This window comes from Lepidochelys olivacea, assembly GCF_965140295.1.
Source record: "Lepidochelys olivacea isolate rLepOli2 genome assembly, chromosome: 7".
Classification (NCBI taxonomy): Eukaryota; Metazoa; Chordata; order Testudines; family Cheloniidae; genus Lepidochelys; species Lepidochelys olivacea.
Window position 1 is genome coordinate 97,448,468 of NC_140417.1, and position 19,687 is coordinate 97,468,154.

General features: G+C 42.0%; 2 protein-coding genes across 5 annotated transcripts in view; one reads left to right on the forward strand and one right to left on the reverse strand.

The window, feature by feature from the left end:
* Nucleotides 1-417: 417 nt before the first annotated feature.
* On the forward strand, nucleotides 418-4,176 carry NKX6-2 (NK6 homeobox 2). The gene is made up of 3 exons (XM_084635469.1): nucleotides 418-1,269; nucleotides 2,001-2,173; nucleotides 3,353-4,176. Exons 1-3 carry the CDS (start codon nucleotides 855-857, stop codon nucleotides 3,599-3,601), a joined length of 837 nt encoding a protein of 278 aa, XP_084491595.1. The 5' UTR covers nucleotides 418-854; the 3' UTR covers nucleotides 3,602-4,176.
* Nucleotides 4,177-10,868: 6,692 nt separating this feature from the next.
* Nucleotides 10,869-19,687, reverse strand: part of INPP5A (inositol polyphosphate-5-phosphatase A) — a 426,365-nt gene continuing 417,546 nt past the window's right edge. For 2 of the 4 annotated variants that reach the window (XM_084635262.1, XM_084635265.1), the window contains exons 13-15: nucleotides 18,989-19,100; nucleotides 13,931-13,999; nucleotides 10,869-12,480 (exon numbers count right to left, since the gene is read on the reverse strand). In XM_084635262.1, the coding sequence (XP_084491388.1) occupies nucleotides 12,334-12,480; nucleotides 13,931-13,999; nucleotides 18,989-19,100 (328 nt within the window). In that variant the 3' untranslated portion in view covers nucleotides 10,869-12,333. Of the gene's footprint in view, nucleotides 12,481-12,574; nucleotides 12,663-13,930; nucleotides 14,000-18,988; nucleotides 19,101-19,687 lie in introns of all 4 variants that reach the window. The other 2 variants (XM_084635263.1, XM_084635264.1) reach the window with 2 other exon arrangements.

The window sequence follows — 19,687 nt, forward strand, 5'->3', positions numbered from 1 at the left end:
ATTTGCTGCTGTTAGTTGGTTTTCTGTGGCTCAGGGTTAAACTAATGCATTACTGATTTGATCTCAAAATCTGCATTATTTCGATCTGATAAAATGTGTGCTCATATTTTTTTCTGATTCCCTTCTAAAGCTTTAGCCTAACTAAACTCCCATTCAATTGGATTTATTTAGTCGTTTGAAAGATAAATCAGTGGGTAAATTTACAGCCATTTAAAGTACCTTGACTTTATAATAAAATCTTCATTTAGTGTTGCTCTTCTGCCGAATGACGTTGATGCAAAGTGGAGGACCAGCGTGCCAATCCATTGGCCAATCCGAGCTGCCTCTGAAGCGGGTTCCTCCAATCAGAGAGTGCGTCTTGCAGGTGGCTGTGCGGTTATCTGTGCATCTTGTACAGCTCTGGTCTCAGCTCTGAGTCAATTTCCCAGGGAAGGAACTCTGCCTGTAACTACCAAAAAACAAACAAAAAAATCATCAAAACCACTCACGCTTCCGAATCCTCTGATTTCCTAGTGGATTTTCAATCCGGGCTCAGCAATCAAAGTCGTCCAGGGACACTGCCAGCTGAGGTCTGTTTTGACCGAGACTTTTTGCCTCCCTCTCCTTTGCAATATTTTCCTGCCTCATTTTTGTTTTCCTCCTGACTGAAACTTTACAGTGTGCATTGCTGCAGCTGCAAGTCCTGGCAGAGCCGAGGCGATCGCTTGCTACTCAGCACAAAACTTTGTTACTCAGTGGTATTTTGATTTTTTTTTTAAGACTAACGAGCCCGTGGCTGGCGCTGCTCGTGTGGGTTAAGAATAAAACAGCTGGCTTTTTTATATCTCTATATATAGATTTATTGATGATCACAAATGTTAGCTGTGGGGCAGATGGATACTAATCGCCAGAGTGCATTTGTTCTGAGCAGTACACCGCTGGCTGCTCTGCATAACATGGCTGAAATGAAGACGTCGCTATTCCCCTACACCCTGCAGAATCCCTCCAGCTTCAAAGCACCAGCCCTGGGCGGACTGAACACACAGATCCCCTTAGGGACGCCGCACGGAATAAGCGACATCCTGGGGAGACCTGTTGGAACCACCAGCAATCTCCTCACCGGGCTGCCCCGGATTAATGGACTGGCTACCTCAGCAGGGATGTATTTTAACCCCGCAGCTGTGTCCAGGTACCCAAAGCCCTTGGCAGAGCTGCCTGGGCGACCTCCAATCTTCTGGCCGGGAGTTATGCAGGGATCTCCCTGGAGAGATCCGAGAATCGCCTGTCCTGGTAAGTGAGGGTGCATCTGATCCTAGAAGGGAGCAGGGAGAGATGGGGGAGGCGTTGAAGGATCCAATAAATTTGTGTGGGGGAGAGTTTATTTTTGGAATTTGTTTTTCTGTCGTGAAATCAGACTTTTTATTAAGGCCCCTTTGGTAAAGAAGGTAATTTTGAAATCCGCCCCCTCATCCGGTAGTCTTTTCTACTGTCTGGCTCCGCCAGGAGATTGTAGAGGTCGCTTTTAGAGTCAGGATCTTTCTCGATTTCTTAGATACAAAGGCAAATACGTAAGGAGCTATCATAACTATCTAATCTGGTGGTGGAGGTGGGAAATACCATTGACAATAATGGGTGGATAAAGATGTAAACCTGTCTGTGATACTGAGCAGTATAGACTTATAAACACAGGGGCATGTGCTCTCAGAATTGCAATACATGAAACAGTATCATAACCCCCCACTGTTCAAAATAATAAACTAAAAACTGTAGCCTAACTTCATCACCACATGTCTCATTATCATTTACATGCCGTTTCAGCAGTTTCCTGGTGTCATTTACGATACGATTCTGCTAGATATTACAGGGCAAAATCCTGCTCCCGGTTACAGTGGTACAGTGAAATCCGAAAACGTAATTGAAACCAAGGGGATTTTTCTAGTTTTATATTGGAGAACAGATTCTGGCACTGAGATTAGATGTAGTCTCTAGTAACTGACGGGGATATTTTCTCCTGTTTGCAGCCCAGACTGGAATGGTTCTGGACAAAGACGGAAAGAAGAAACACTCAAGACCAACTTTCTCAGGACAGCAGATTTTTGCTTTGGAGAAAACGTTTGAACAAACTAAATACTTGGCAGGACCTGAGAGAGCTCGTCTGGCTTATTCGTTAGGAATGACAGAAAGTCAAGTTAAGGTAAGAAGCCCCGTTTTACACACCAGAATAGTCTCTGAGTAAAGATTATTTTATTAATGGATTCACAGATGTTGAAAGATGAAACTAGCACGTAACTGAAGAATACCTGCTTCTTCGGCTCACAATTTATTGAATTAACAGACCCTGTGGGAGTATTAAAGTTATGACAGGAGATATAACCTAAAGTTCTGATTTACTTTAATTGCAAGAGTAATATTTTATTTTCTGGACAACACAATCATAGCTTTTCACAATTGGTTTAATTCCTTACAATGATGCAAAATATATAAAAAACGCTTCTAGGTTATTTATAATTAAAAGAATATTTTTATATATAATAGATTTTACCTTTGTGTTTATAAAGTTCGTTTGCATGGTCTTAAATATACGGAGTCCTTGGTTTTGAAAATCAGTTGCAAACTACTCAAGTGAAATGGGTTCACATTTCTCAATATTCCAGAGTTCCGTGTGGGATATTAGATGTGCGTACATTTTGTTTAAACACAATAATATTGGGAAATGTTTTGGCAGTGTTGAACTATTGTATACTGGGTTATATATAATTTGACTGCGAACTATTACGTTCTTGGCCATTCGCTTTTCAAAAGAACATTATTCTCCAATGCTACCAAAATTCCATTTGAACGACAATTAATTTTGGCTTCATTGTAACAAAAGGGAAGTCAGGAATAGGACACTATATTCCTTCGCCTGACATTGATAAACCATAAAGATTCAGTTTGAACGAGCTGTGTTATGGAGTGGCAGGTGCAATTACTTTACACAAACATACACATTTCTCTACAGTTATCCTGTTGCAGCCTAGCCAGTTTTTAATACTTTTATGTACGGTGTTTGGCCTTTATGTTATTGTTTGAGAGTCAAAAGTGATGATCCCCTTTCATATAAAGTGACTGAATTTTCAATAGTACATAAACGATCCTGCTGTCTTATGAGACGGAACCAGTGATGTTAAAGGCTATACACACCCAACTTTACTGTTTAAACAGGAACCACCAAGGGCAAGCAATATTCCAGAGGGAAAGTGAAACCAAGTTTTCTGAAGGGCGCTCTATGTGTGTATGTATGGAGGGTTGCAAATCTGCAGGAGGTTGGGGTGTTGGAAGGAGAGTTACAGCTAAGGGTTTTTTCCCCCCTCTTCTACCGGGTCTCCAACAGGTGTGGTTCCAGAACAGAAGGACGAAATGGAGAAAGAGGCACGCCGCAGAAATGGCCTCCGCTAAGAAAAAACACGATTCAGAGACAGAGAAGCTGAAGGAGAGCTCAGATAATGAGGACGATGATGAATATAACAAACCTCTGGACCCCAACTCAGACGATGAAAAAATCACGAGGTTATTGAAAAAGCACAAATCCACAAATTTAGCCCTTATCAGCCCCTGCAGTAACAACTCGGATACTTTGTGATAAAGGGCGAGAGACCCTAGCCAACAAGACTGACTGCCCCCTAAGGCGCTTTATAAAAGCTGAAATAACCAGGGTATAAAACATTATAAAGAAGAATTGTAACTGGATGTTTAAAAGTGATGTGTTGTACAGCCTAAGATGTATGTGAAATGTATATATTTTTTACAGAATAAGTTATGAAATTATCTTCCTTCTCATTGATGTAAATTGCAGAGGAATCTTTCCAACGTTCCTTTATTTCTTTTTTAACTTTCTCCGCTCTCCCCCCTACTTTCTTGCCAATTTCCTGCTCTAACAATCAGATTTTGTTACTGTTTTGTATGGATCACCGACTGCAGCTCAGCCACTTTGTATATAGGAAATTTCAGATTTTTGTGATGTATATTTCTAGTGTAAAAATGGCTCTTTTATTTCACCCCTCCCCTCTCATTGAGCGTTTTGGCAGTTTTAGTTTCTTCCTCTCTACGGATTTTATGCTCTATTACATCAGAAAAACAACCAAAAAGACAGACAAAGCTGGACACTTGCTTTTAAATTGGATTAAAACTATTGCCTCCACGTCGGTTGGAAAGACTTTGTATAAATCAATAAATTATTTAACAAGCTTCTCCTTTAGCGCGTTCCCCCCGATGTTTTGTTTCATTTTCCCTTTTCCATCTCACCCCCTCACCCACAGGTTGTTCACCATAAGTAGGGATTTTAAATCCCCTTGGATAGTTGGGGGTCCCGCCTCGGCAAAGGGGGAGGGCGGTGTTCCGTGGTGCTAGCTGAAGTCAATCCCAGTGGGGAAAAAGTAATTTGTTGTTTTGGAAGCAAAGCTGTTTTAGCGCCTGGCTTGTGGGTTTGTTTTGAAACCTCAGCCGGGCCCAGTAATATTTCGAGGGTCTGTTTTGGGGGGGTGCGGGGAGGGAAGACGTGGTTGGAGTTAGAAGCTCGCCCAACTGTTGCAGGGTAACTTCGCGCTGCTGTGTCACAGGGGTGGGGACTGGGAACGTTTTCAGGGGCCTCGCGTCCGGCCTGAGCTCCAAAGCGAGAGACTAGTCGGCTCCTCTGCCCCTGTCCGGTCCGGAGCGCCTCCTAGCATAGTGAGCCGCTATACTGGAAACCAGAGCGGACCCCGCCGGTGACGAGGGCAAGGTACAGGAGCTCGAGTGGAAAGCAAGGGGTGGATTCCGGCTGCACAGCTCAGACACTGCCAGTTTGGAGGCTGGGGTGGGAAGAGTTTGCCCCGAGCGCTTACCCTGGCCAGTGCTTTCACCGTGTATGAGAAATAGCAGCCGTTCACCTTCCCTTTTAATCGTTGGCTGAGTTATTGGCTTGTTTTTTGCGTTTCGTTTCATTAAATCCTAATGCACCAGATGGAAAACGCGAGGGAACTAACCCCTGGCCCTGTGCTCCCCGAAGCCAGCACCAAGGAATGCAGGGTCGGGCCTTAGTCCCGCCACCAGCCTTTCAGACCCGCCGCTTGTGGGCTTAGGGCCCCAAAGTCATTGGTTACGATCATTGCTGGGAGCAGAGCGGTTTGCAGAAATAACCCCTCTCTCAGATTCAAGCTCCTTGCCTGGGCTGGAGGTTAGACTTTCAAAAGCAGCTGCCCTACATGAGAAGCTGAGAAGCCCAAAGAACAGTCTCAGCCACCTACCAATTGTTGCTTCCTCTGCAAAACTGGCTGGCTCTGATCTGGTACTAATATTTTAAATGCTTTGTCAATTTACACCCGAAGCAAAGAGGTTAGAGGATCTGAACTTGTGATCTGAGCCAGACTTTGCTAACTGGCTTTTAGAGCTTATTTTGTAAGAACTAAAAGGTCTGCGCATCTGGGGGGCGGTGGGGGGGGGGTGGAGCGAAGAGACAGAGACAAAGACACCACTTTCTCCAACTCTATGATTATGTTTTGTAAATCACCGATTTCCATTTGTTCACCGCTTTTTGTGCCTTTTCTTTTTTTCCAAACTTGCTGCTGCTGAACGTGCGGAGCACAGTGCGGGAAAAGCAGGCCTGGGCGGGAAAGGGTTTGCTCAGGTTTGTTTTGCCAAGAACTGTGACTTGCGGTTTATTGTGGCCGTTCTCCCAGTCCATGAAAAATATTCCACTAAAATAGAGTAAGTGAATGTGAGTTCCCTTAGCCGAGCCAGCGGAGGTGGCGGGGGGGGGGGGGGCGAAGGCTGCCACTGGTTCTGTGCACAGAAGGGAAAATCGCACTGGTCCCTGAAAGAAAGAGGAGCCCAGATTCCCAGGATGGGATGAGCGGGAGGAAGAGTTATGTCCACTAGATTCATCTTCACACACCTGTTCAGAAAAGCTCGGCCGTTTGCATTCGGTCAATGCACCAAACACCACATTTCCCAGCCTCTAAAGGGGGAGCGCAACAAAAGTCGCAAAACTTAAAATGTGTCCCTGGCACGTACCAAAAGAAAGAAGCAACATCTTTCCAATGTGTCTGTACTCCGAAGGAGGGAGAGAGAGTGTAGTATCTCTCTTTCGTTTATATCAAATCGAAAACATCCTACAAGCAGCTACCAAACTACGTAGTTAACGGCTAAACTTCTAGGGAGAGAGTTGCAGTGTAAGACGTCGTTTTTCCAACAGTAAGTGGTAGGCATCTGTTAGATTCACGTAGGTACTAGTCAGTTAGCTTAACGCCCATTGTTATCTTGACACCATCCCAGAGGCAGAAGCCTACAGGGCCAACTTTTTGATCTTGCCAGTAGAACGGTAGAAATAGGATTTATTTTATTTCTTTTTGATGCTACCTTTATAGGAAACCGTGGGTAGTGAAAGCTAGCAGCTCTGTCTTTCCAGCGAATCGGTGATTTCTATTTAGAGGACACCGATCATTTTTACAAAATATTTAAATTTTGGTTTGGACAATTCAGAAGTGGTTAAGGAGGAAAGGACAAGACGTATCAAACTTGCGGGCGGGAGAGAGATGCTCCCACCGCGGTACAGTGAGTGCTTCGTGAGGAGGACACGATCAGCAGGGTTTTTGTTTTGTTTTTTTGTAGCTGGGCTCTGGGAGTATTCAAGGGCCTTAAGAGTCTAGGCCAGTTTCATTGTTAGGTTTTTTTAAATGAATGAGACATTCTTTCTGCTTCTCAGCTGCTGTTTTGCAATCTGAGCAAATGCAATGGGCTACACAGAAAAGTCAAGCAGGGCCCTTCTTTACTTGCCAGGCAGCCAGAAAAAAAGAAAAGAAAGGAAACCCGTTTCCAAACGCTGGGAGTCCTTAAGTTTTCCTTGCGAAGATTCAGTCCCTGAGCACTTTAAAGAAAGCCACTTGGATGGGAGCAGTGTCTGGCAACCGCTTTAGCTTCAACAAGACGGGGTTTCTCCAGCATTAAAGCCGGACCATTTAAAGCAACATAATAGCTGCCTTTTGTGAGACCTCACAGCGCCTTGGTTCAGAACTGGCGCTTGGGCCCCATCCCGCGGTCCACTGGGCGCTTGAGTGAGCGAAGCCTGTGGGATCGGGCCCTTTGTGACTCTCTTTACATCTCACACCCAGCCAGGCAGCAGCATGAATTGGGGCCCGCAGTTAAAAAAGCCGGTTCCCACCCTCCTGCGAGCCGAGTCTTTGAGCGCCCCGCTCCGCGGGAAGGACGCCAGGAGCCTCCCGGGAGGTGCAGCCTCCCGAGCGCAGCCCAGACGCCAGCGCTGGAGTCTCTGCCCCCCAAAGGCAACAGGCTCCGCTGGGCAGGGGCGTCTCCGGGCTGCAGGGAGCCCCTCGAGCAGGATCGGGCCCGCTCCGGGAGCCGCGCAGGGCTGGATCCGGGCGGCCTCCCCGCCTAGCTTGGGCCGGCAGCGGGTTTGGGGGCCGGACCGGCTGAACACGCGCCCCCGGAGCCCCACTGACAGCTCCGAAGCAGCGCCCGGCCGGGCTCCGGCCTTAGCCGCTGACCTGGGGGGAGAAGTGGGAAAGCCGCCGCCTTGCGCTGATCTCCGGCCGGGGCAGATTCACCTCCCTGCGCCCCTCTCCCGGGGCGGGGAAACCGGCCTGCCCTTCGCCTGCACCCCCAGGGCCGCCTCCCCCTTCGGCAAGAAACCAGCCGACAGCCGGCGCGGCCTTCTTTGGCCCGGTCCCAGCCCGGTCTCCTGGCCTGTCAGCCCCCCGCCGGCCCCCAGCAGGCTCCAGTTTCTTTCGGACAGCGGAGCAGATGGATGGCGCGGAGGCGACACGTGGCTCAAGGGGGTTTTGTGTTTGCAACGCGAGCAGCAAAGCCCGGAGCCAGCCCGGCCCCCCAGCACGTGTTATACCCCCGCCCCAGGGGCGCCACGCAGGGGCCCCGAGCCTGCCGGCCTCACTCCGGCAGAATTGCCCCCGGAGCCCGTGGGAAGCCGGCCCGAGTAAGGGCCGCGGGGCGGCTGGGGCCCGAGCGAGGCTCGCTGTCCCGTGGAGCGTCCCGTGAGCGTGGCCCCTTCTCTTCGGCGCAAGCCGTCGCTGCGGGGATCGGGGCTGAGGCCGGCTCTGGCCGCTCCCATTCCTCGGAGGCCGCCGGCGTCCCGCTAGCTCCCCGCGCACGGAGCAAGCTCCCCAGCTGGCCGGGCAGGGTGGGGATACGGTGCCACACGTTTCAGCCACGGGGCCCGGGGGAAGCCCGCGTGCAGCTTTTGTCTGCTTCCACACAAACCAGGCAGAGAACAGGATCTTAACTCAGCACTCGCTGCAGCGGCCCCAGCGTATCAGCGGCTTTAGAGGAGCGGGTAGGTGTCCTGCCCTCTGGGAAGCACCCCTGCGGGCCGTTTCTCTGAGCGCTAAGGAGGGCCGGGCAGCGTCCCCAGCGGAGGGGCAAGCGCTCTGTGGCCAACGCCAGGCAGGCCACGTCTGGGACCGGCTGGTAGAGGAGCGGCTAGTGCCCTTCCCATGGCTAATAAACCACCTAAAATGGTATTACAACGGAGGCCTCAAACCATGCGTTTAATACTTATAAGTATTTTCTCAAGACCCTAACCCAGAGGTTCCCAAAAGAGAAGAGTGAATTGATTCAAATGTCAGAAAGAACGATAGTTAACCTAAAAAATACATTTTCTCTCTCACTGAAAGATGTCTGAACTAAGCCCGAAGCCCTTCCTTCTCAACCCTTTCCTAGCAAGCCTACTGCAGCTAGATCAGCTGTATATTAGGAGCCATTTATCTGGGGATAGTTTACCTCTTCAAGCAAAATAGTCAATTAGACATATAATTTAGGTATACCACAGCAGCCCTCTTTTGACAGGTTAGCATTATTCCCCATATTGTCTTTAATTGACAAGGTTGTACAAAGGTTAAAGGTTCATTAATACATTATCCTGTCCCCTGTAAATGTGGCCTGACTAGGGAAGAGATTTAGGGCGGTTAATGAAGAAGGCAAGTACCCAAGGTGTACTGTTTGCTCTTGTATTTTCATATTTACTCTGTTTACTATGATCTTTCAGTCCTTCCTTCGGTTTTATACTTTGATGTGCTTCCAAATTTGATAAATACCTGAAGGAAAGAGCCAATCCCTCTTCAGAGAGCCCGATGGGATTTCACCTTTGCACTTACTTCTCAGATGGCAACACCTTTCCAAAGGAAAGACAGAAAAGCTAAGATTTCCAAAAAGCTATTTCACTTTACTGGGACACATTGATCTCTTCTTTCCTCAGTGTAGAAGCTGTTTATCCACCTATCAGCCCTAATTATCAGCTTTCTGCTGATTGGTTGGAGCTGCGCTATGCCTCAGGATGTTCACACAGAGATTCAGGTGGTGTCACTTCGGGGCTTGGGAGGAGGCCGATTTATTTCACTCTGCGTTTTAACGCATTCGAGTCTTTCTGTCAGGGCAGCTAATTATTCTCGGGGCGGTCCTGTAAATTCTTACTCAGGCGAAAGGTCCCAGTCCCACTGAAGGCAATAAGGGTTTGAAGGACCAGGCTCTATTTGTCTACATTTACAAATCAAGTTCAGAAAAATCCTCACTTCGGCCCCAGTGTGTCTTGAATACACTTGAATGTGAAGGATAGTAGTGCCTACTTCATTACAGCTGAAACTACAGGGACAAATCTAAGCACATTAACTGATTGCTAAGGGAAAGTGACAGGATTATAAAACCTCTTATAGTTGAAGGGTTAGCCTGAATTCTTACAATTGTTCTTCTACAGACTTTATTTTTAATTAATTGAGCTTCAAGGTGCCCAGAAACATATATTCAGTTATTAGTATCTTTCTATAGATCAAGGTAGCTTTTAACCCATTAAACTGAGCAAAAGCAAGAGGTATTTAACCTCTCCATCCAAAACAATCTGTTGTTATTTCTTCTAATTATAATGGGATTGCTGGGAACAATGCTATATTGGCCTGATCGGAACAGTCTGTATTCTATAATATTAAATTAATAGTCCCAGTAGACCAAAATTCTCCATTGTAGAAATCCATATTCAGATTAAAACAGGACGATCATTATACAATCAATATTGCATATAAAAAAAAAAGGTTACATACCGAAGTTAGTATTTAATGAACACTGTGACTTTAGCAGCGTTAATGCCATGAAGGGGAGAACATACAATTCCGTGAATGTGTAATTTGATAGAAAACCTTAGTTTGTGGTAAAATATTTTATATTTACCTATTAGGCTTTCAAGATATTATTCAAGAAGAGGAATTCCTAGTAGGGATCTTTCTTAAAACTTACTATTTGGGACCCACACATTTGAGAGATCATGCCTCTAATTTTTTAAAAACTGGAATAGCATATAATGAATGTTGTTGAATTAACTTTGTTGAGAATTTCTTGACTCAACAAGTTACCCTAATAGGTCATCTGTGCAGCTGTTTCTTCTTTAGATGCTTAGAATTCTTTATGGTCCCACAGTTTATTATTTTAACTATATAAAGTTATAAAGAAGTCTTTAGTTTTTTCCCCCTTCTTTTAAGAGGCAGTGTTATTTTTTATCACAAGAGAGCTCAGGAAAGAGCATGTAGACCAGTATCTATAAAACAATCAGGGGCTACTGGTTTAAAGGTCCTGGTGGTGGTGGTATATTAGGAGTAGCCATAAATACACTGTTATAGTCAGATTAACGATATTATAATAAAAGAATCCCACATTTTAAAGTGCAATCAATGTTAAATTTCTTCTTCTCAGTTTGTATTGTGTTTCAGTTTATACACAAAAATGCATCTTATTATCTGCCTTGGTTTTCAGACAAAAAAGGAATATAGTCAATTAGCAGAAAATTAAGAGGACAACTTCATATTTCTGCATAATCCCCACACCCAAAATTAAAGGGACAAACACAGTCATTTTTCATTATGATCAGATTTATTGCTTGAGAACCAGAGTACTCATTTCTAAAGGCCTTCAAAGTTACCATGAGTTGAATCTCTATTCGTGTTAAGTAGAATTACCGGGTGGTTATATTGCAACATGGCACATTGACATTGCAGAGCTGCAGAAACCCTATGAACAACAGTACTTAATACAAACCCAGACTGTATTGTCATGAAAACAAATTCTGCAAGCGGACATCAAATCATTTTCAATGGTAGTGATTTATATCAAAATCAAGCATCAATCTAATGCCATCACACAGTCCATGAACTCTGTAGTGTTCTAAATTAAATCAATAAAACATACATTTGTGTTTCATCAACAGACTCTCTAATCACCTTTTAATGTTGTACTTAGTGGTGGGAGAAAAATGCTCATAACAAGGTTATGTTGCAGGTTGTACATAGCTACTAACTAAGAAAATTTACAGTCCTTTTCGCTAACACTTTGTGTAATACAGTCTGTGTTGGGTGCAGATGCTCTCTGAAACAGACTTCTAATTTTCTTCTCCCATGTTGTTATTGTTTTAATATACAATACTTGGCACCATAAAACAGTAACAAAAGACAGACAAAAACAGTTTACAAAATTCTTGAAAGGTACACCCAAACCTAACTAGAGACTTCACATTCAGACCTTAATAGTACTTAGAAAGAAGGTATTATAGGAGTAACAAAGTGAAACTGCTAATATATGTGCTATATAGTATACTATATATCTGTATTGGTGATGGCACAGCTATATATTATTTGTTTTATAAATGTTGATTGTTGATGTACACTTAACTAAAACTGCTAGACTCCAACACTAATTGCTGATATGGCACTCTCAAGCAGTCATAATGGAAAGTATATTTAGCATACGTTTTGGTAAGGTTTATAAATTATTTATATATCTGTGTATATATACACACACATACATATATATATATAGACACACACATATGTATGTATAGAAAGCAGCTGCTGTGTGATTCAAAACCATGTTACATGGCAGAATAGTAAATAACATGAGAAAAAAATCTAGAAAATATGAAAAACAAAACAAAATTCTAAAACTAAAACAAACCATAAGCCTTGGTCAATGAAGAAAATACCATTTAAAACCATCAAAATCTCTATCTATATAATCCAATGTACAAAACCCCCAAATGGTACAGATATATAATGTTAGGCATGACACCTTTAAAAGTTTAAAATGTGCTGAAGTAGCTTTTCCACATTGACAAACACTTATTAAAAGTTGAAAATTGTGAAATCTAAAATACAGAACATCACTGCTGTCTATTAGAGTTTTGGCAACAGAACCGTGACGTATAATATATATATATATATATATAAAAATAATTCCACATTTCTACTTGATGTCACATGAACATACAAGACAGTGAGGTATGTGAGGCTTTTCCCGAACAGAGTCCAGATGCTGAAGCATAGTGTACGATCAGCAGTCTAAAAATGTGGCACTCAAGACTTGATTTATCAATACAGCTGTTAGGATTATGCATTTCAATATACTGCTTATTCTTTCCTCCTCCATGCTACAGGGTGGTTTCACGAAAGATCTTCTCATTTCGAGGGCATCTTTTTCCTGTTGCAGAATTGGCATTTTTTTAAAAGAAAAATAAACACAAAGGGGAAATGATGTAGAAAATATAAACAAAGGGGAAAAAAATGATATTTACCACCACATCACTGCACGACACAACACTTGTGCACATTTGCAATAGGTTTACCTGCCCCAGCAGCTATTCGAAAGGACAGGAACACAGGCTGCAGCAAGTTAGGGAGAAATAGGGGTTATACACTTGAAAGGTAGAAAGAGATCAAACACTTTGTAATGATTATTTCAAACAGAGTAAGAATCAATCTATAACCATTGACAAACTGATGCAATAATCTAGACTTCCTTCATTACTGTAATCTTACAATTCTCAAGAGATTCAGGAAGACAGCTACTTATTGGGCTGATCCTGTGCTCCCAATGAAATCTATGGGAATCTTGCCATCGATCTCAATAGAAGCAGGATTGAGCCCCCTACATAGCACCTTATTTCATTTGTCATATTAACTCTGTTGAAAGAGGATGCTTGTTAAATAAATCAGTCATAAAAGAAATCAAAATGATTGTATCCAATCTGGCTATTACTCTATTCCTGAAGGACACTGCACTTTAAATTTTATCATACAAGTTAGTATATCCGTAAAATCCCTTCTTCCTTTGAAAAACATTTTACTACCTCCACAAAAATGATGACGGTAAAAATAAATAAATAAATACTTATTATATTTGTAAATTTGTATTTATTTAAGTATCCCATTACCATTCCTAAAATCATAATTCAAGAGCCACTGCAGTATAGTTTTCAGATTTCTAACTGAAATTTTTACACGGGTAGTCAGTCTTAAAATATCAGAGATGTTTTTAGGGGTTTATAGGATTTTCAAAGAAACCAGGTGCTTATTGATCAAATATTTCTAACTGCGGTTCCAGTCTGTGGTATATTCAGAGGAGAATTAGCTAACTATATGGGTTACTTAAAAATTATGTTTTTATCATCTTTGATCTTTTTAAACTGGCATATCACTAAATATTCTTTTTCTTACCTGTCGCTTATATATGGTACTGTTAGCATTTTATTGTTCTAATAGTCAACTAGACACCAAATTAATTAAAATTATATTCAGGAACAATCTAGATAACTAAGTGAAACTGAAGTTTTCCATGGGTACTTTATTTAGGTAAGATTATAAATACAGATATATTTGCTCATACTGATTTATATTATGTTTTTATGCTGCATTCTGGAACATTATCCTGTTCTTTACTGAAACTCGTGCTTGTCTCTAATATAGCATTTCTACTGATTTCAACTGAATTTAACCCCAACTGGTACACAATTTTCCAAAACATCTAGTTTAAAATAAAAAAGGAGAAAAATAATTGACTTCAATATAAAAGGAGTAGAAATTAATACACGCATTTTATGTTCCTAATAAAACACAGTATAATACAATACTGTAACACTGAGTTAAATTACCTTGTGATCCCCCATGCAGACATTTGGCCCAATATGGTCATAAATCACTATCTTCTCATCATTTTCTGACTAATTAAAAAAAAAAAGACTAGTCAGTTCAGTTATTCTTCAGATTTCAGAGAAAACTAAGTAAGGAAAGGTTACATGAATGGAAGTTCAGTAAGAACATGCAACAAGATTTCTTAGTGACAGCATATTCAACTTGGTCCTCAGAGCAAAGATTACATAGGCTCAAATGTAGAAATGTTACATTAAATATCCATTGCAAAGCTTTGTGCAATTTCCACATAAAATACTTACAAATCACTACCACTCCCTTCTAGGGCTTTAACAACTTTTAGCAACTAATATTTAAGAGGTGGAAACTAAGGACTCAGTTATAGCTACATTCAGATCTTGTGTCAGTGAAATGCAGCAAGCGGTTTCACCGCAGTCCTCTTTTTTAGGAACAGCTCAGAAATCTTTTTACTGAATTACACAGGACGTGAATGTCGCTCTCGGAATAACATGGAATTCACATTGTCTCATTAAAAAACATCCTATGTCCCCATATAGTAATATTTTAAATGTACAAGCAGAAACATGAACACATCCTTTATCCTTATTATTTATTAGTTGAATTACCTGAGCACCCAAGAGCCCTAGCCATGGACCCCATTGTGTTATTGCATCAACTATGTAAAGTTAAACAAGTAGAAACAGCTGTTGAATATTTTCTACAACACAGTTAAAATATTTAGCTATGAAAGAAGAAAGCAAAAGTATCCTATTTCTATTAGATACTTTCCTTTAATAAAAAGAGCATTCAAAATATCTTAAGAAAATCAGCCTCAATTGAAGGAGAGCATTTCTCTAGCTAGTCCTGTGAACTGCTTTCATTCGACTCTATGTTGAACTTTCTTCTTATACACTTGTTCTCTTTGCAGCTATGATTTAATGAATAATAGAATGTACTCATCTTTCTGCCATTTACACTGAATGTGTGATTTTGACAGCCTATTTTATCGAGCACAACCCTTTAGGAATAAACACACAGAGAGGCTTACAATTTCTTATTATACTAAACAATTCCTGAAAGCTAATTAAATCTGGAGTCTGCACACTGGCAAGTCTCTAATACAACCATATATGTGCTTTAAAATAGTTTACAATACTCATTTATTTTGTATGAAACAGTCAAGATTTTCTCATCTGTAATCAGTCAAGTTTGACTGGGCAAGAACTTTATATAAACAGCAGCATTTAGGACTATAAAGTTAAAACTGAATTATCTTTAATGCAGTAAGGAAGCTTAAGGTCAGATTTACTTTATAGCACGGTTGTCTGCCAAAAAATATAAAAACATAACCTTCTGCATTGTATGCATGAGCACTTTCCAATATTTCAAGATCATAATGCCACCACTATCGGAAGTGGGGATACATTCATCAAAAGCGACTTGATAATTTACAAAGGCAGCATAAAATTGTGGATTTTCAACTGCATAATCTTTAGACAGATAAACAAATTACAGCAGCGCACAAGCAGAAACAATATACACTTGGCTGAGCATTCATTACTGCATGCTATCAGGCATCAACGCAACTCCCCTAGCAGTGGGCAACCTTTGGTGTTTTAGGGCTCAGGAAGCATAAAATAACATGATGGTGAGGTAACCGACCATAGCATGATAGATGATGTTGCACGAAAGCTGTTTACAGCCCCATGTCTGTACAATCTGTAACGCCTAGTGTGTGGAGCTGAACATACTGTGTTGAGTGCTAATTTGCACACACTACTCCTTTTTCTACAAAAAAGTGCCGATTTACTATCATTTGTTCTTTGAAATAAGAGGTAAGTCGGCCAGAGCTGAAAGTCAATTCTTCAGCTACCTACAACAAAGCACCTAACATGTTAAAATAAAAAAAAACAATGCATAATAATTTCTCAACTAGTTATACCGAAGAAATTCTTTGTCTCTAATTTTAAAAGATAAACAGCTATTTAAAGTATAAGAATGTATCAGACTTGCAATTAAGTATCGTCTAATAGTGTATTTTTGGTTTCCTCACTGATCCTTTTTTAAAGCTTCAAATATTTCTAACAGTGCACAGTGTAAACATTTATAAAAAAATAAGATCTGAAGTCTGTGGGAAGGCAAATACAGTTTTCTTGACTGTATGCAGTAATTAGAAATGACTTAGACCTACTACATCATCTTGCTTTTTCCTCCACCGATTCAGTACTCTTCCCTATTATGTATTGCTTTGCTCAGGTTTTGTGGGCCAAAATTTCCAAGTGGCCCACAGCTGTATAAGAGCCTTATTCTCTGATGGTGTAAACTGGAACACCTAAACTGAAGTTAATGCAGCTGTGCAATTTACATCAGCAGAAAATGTGGCTCTAATTTCCCCCTGTAATTTTTGTATGCACAAATCTTTGTCCATATCCAAAATAGCATGCCCAAATTTTGCAAATGCGAAATTGCAGACACAAGATTAAAAAGGATTTTGAAAATTGAGCCCTTAATGCTCCAAGTGAACTTCTGCCACTTCCCTGTGGAGATTATTTCAGGCCAATTGACCTCATTGTTACAAATTTTCTCTGGTGTTCAGCCTTCATTTTCCTATGTTTAAGTTTGTCTCATTACATTTGGTTAGACTCCCTAATATAATCTTAAACAATTCCTCTCTTTGCTGGTGTTTACACCCTTCAAACATTTATACACAGTTATATCTCCTCTGATTTGTAGCTAATTTTTAAAATCTTCCCTCATTGGTCACTCTGTCCTTTGTTATGGAGAATTCCATGGGTGTCTAGAAGTATATGCAATATTGTGTTTACTGTCTTACCAGTGTCATATAGAGATGCAAAATTATCATCTCTTTGGTATATGATTCTACATATGAAGCCCAAATTTCCATTGACTTTTTATGCTGCAGTATTGCATAGAAAGCTTATATCCAGTTCATTCTCCGTTCCTGCCCCTTTTTGGCAACTTTGTTTTCCCGGTATTGCTTTCCTACTGAATACTAGGGTTCCACAGTATTCAGATGTTATATACATTTTAATTATTGTGCATAATAAATAGCATAATATTGCCTTTATCTTGAGCTCGTTGATGGCATTAACCACCAATTAAAAGATTAAATTAATCCAAATGCATAGGGCCCTTTTCACTAGTTCAGCCTTGTGGCTGTATAGGAAGGCCTTGGACAGAGCAGCCACATGGGGGCTACTGCAGTGCTTCTGCACATGAAAGAGGTCCCTATCTTGGTCCCAAAAAGGCCATCATGGATGGAGATCTGGAATCTCTGTGGATCCATTGGCTGGCAACATTTATACAGGAGATGCAGAAGGTCTTAAAATGCTAGTCCAGACCCATGACTGGATTAGTCACAGAGGGGCTGTACCATAGCCACAGCCTGTCCCCAAGTTAAGGAAGTGAATTCCATTCACCAGACCTCAAGAATTTCCCTGAACAAACCAAGTTGCTCAGATTTTATGCAATGAGGGGTGAATTTCACCCCTGAATGAGGGTTTGGTGAAACGTTTAAGGTGCTAATGCCAACACTTCTTAGAGGTTAACATGAGAAGAAGTGCTTTAGAGAGACAGAAACTTGAGTAGCTATGGAAAAAATACTCTCAAGTTTCAGTGAGTTATCTTTTGATTGTAATTATGTAACTTACTGCAAAGCAAACATTATCATGAGATACACAACACTGATGAGAGAGGGAAAGAGAGAAGGTTATAAATATAAAGAAATCAAGTTTGAAGTGTACCAGTACGACACACACAAACACCCACAGAGCCAGTAGTGTGAGGATTTATTTTCCAATCCTACCTATTGTAATTAATGTTAAAAAACCACGTCAGTATGCAGAAAAACGAAGACAAACACAGAGCGTTGGATCTTAAATAAGCTTGTCAAGTCAAGATGTTTTTGGAGAAGGTGGGCAAGACTCGTGGGTGTGATAAAGCTGCTGTGACTGCACAGCCATCACAATCTGTCAATAAAGCCCTCTGGAGTAACCCCAAGATCACCAGCTCACTATAGCGTGGTAGAAAGTCACAGCACAGACATTAGCTCAGTGGTGGGCAACCTGCAGCCTGTCAGGGTAATCCGCTGGTGGGCCGCGAGACAGTTTGTTTACATTGACCGTCCACAGGTATGGCCGCCCGCAGCTCCCAGTATCTGTGGTTTGCCGTTCCCGGCCAATGGGCACTGCGGGAAGTGGCGGCCAGCATGTCCCTGCGGCCTGCGCTGCTTCCCGCAGTTCCCATTGGCCGGGAATGGTGAACCACGGCCACTGGGAACTGCGGGTGGCCGTGCCTGTGGACGGTCAACATAAACAAACTGTCTCACAGCCCGCCAGCAGATTACCCTTGTGGGCCGCGTGCAACAGTTTGCCCACCACTGCTCTAGCATGTCCCTCACACCCACTTCTGGCATAGCAGGAAAATGGGGCATGGTAAGAGCAAAGAGGCCTGGATGGGATGCCCCTAAGATCTCCTTATGTGTTTTTGGTTCTCTGGGTCCATTTGCAACTTGTGTAAATTGTGATAGCATTCAGATTGCTGTAACCTGGCATGAAGGACCAGGCCTACACACATGATAAGGGGAATACAAAGGTCCCCTTTCTACCCTGTTGTGAAGTGTGTAGTTTGGTCTGATCCCAGGATCTGGCTCAGTATCTGTACAGCAAAAAAAGGGGCCAGGGAGGAGGAAGGGAGGGGAGGGAATCTGGGAAATTCTTGAGCTACACTGTTGCTATGGCATTGGCAAAATTAGACTTATCACTATGCACTGAAACCAAGGGACTCTAAGTCTCAGAGGGGATTTGTGAAACTTAACTGTACAATGTTTGTAAAACACTAAGATCATCAGATGAAAAACTTTGCATAAGGGAAAAATGTGATCATTGCTTTGGTGTTGCTGTCTTCAGCTATCCTGGGGTTTACTCTGGACAGTTAAGAATTCAGGGAGAGGCAAGAAATAGAAAAACAAAAACAAACACTATGTTGAAGAGAAACGAAGAAATAACTAGAAAATAATGTGATCACACGGGTGTACTTACTTTTAGAATCAGTTCCTTGGCTGAATGTGACATCAGAATTCTATCACACCAAGCTGGACATCTAGTATTCATGTACTGCTTTCCCTGGCTACAATCTTCACTGTATGGATAACTGGAAAAGAATCAGTGCAACATCTGTCAGCAACCACCCTGACTTTTTAAACTTTCTGTAAGGCAGCTTTCATCGCCACTGGCTCAATCCACACCATCTTGATTTTTTTTAAACCTGCAAAAGTCAGTTCTTTCAAAATGTACCTGTTTAACACATATGTCCCTCCCATTCCGAAATTTAGGGCCCAATCCTGCAAGGTGCTGAGCACTTCCTTTAAAGTGCTCAATGTCCTCATCCCCTTGGATTTCAATGAGAGAGAAGGGTGCTTACCACCTCACAGGAGCTGGTCCTTAATGAATAAAAATCAATGACTTGGCGTACTTTACCTTTATTTCTCTCCTCATCCTCATAAACTCACTTTAGTCTAAAAAGTTATGTGTTCATTTCAAAACTTTTCTTCATCTCCCTTTAAATCTCAAAGCACCATACTCTCACCTGACTTTTTTTTTTTTTTGGAGAGAAAATAAGCGCTTATTTTTAGAGATCCATCTGTTCAATTTTGTCATATACTTAGATCGTAGGCTCTTTGGGGCAAGGACTGGCTGTTTGTTCTGTGTTTGTACAGCACCTAGCACAATGGGGTCTAT

Coding starts and splice junctions, on each gene's coding strand:
- NKX6-2 (XM_084635469.1), top strand. CDS start 855: ATGTTAGCTGTGGGGCAGATGGATACTAATCGCCAGAGTGCATTTGTT. Junction 1,270..2,000: donor TCCGAGAATCGCCTGTCCTG/GTAAGTGAGGGT, acceptor TCCTGTTTGCAG/CCCAGACTGGAATGGTTCTG. Junction 2,174..3,352: donor TGACAGAAAGTCAAGTTAAG/GTAAGAAGCCCC, acceptor GGTCTCCAACAG/GTGTGGTTCCAGAACAGAAG.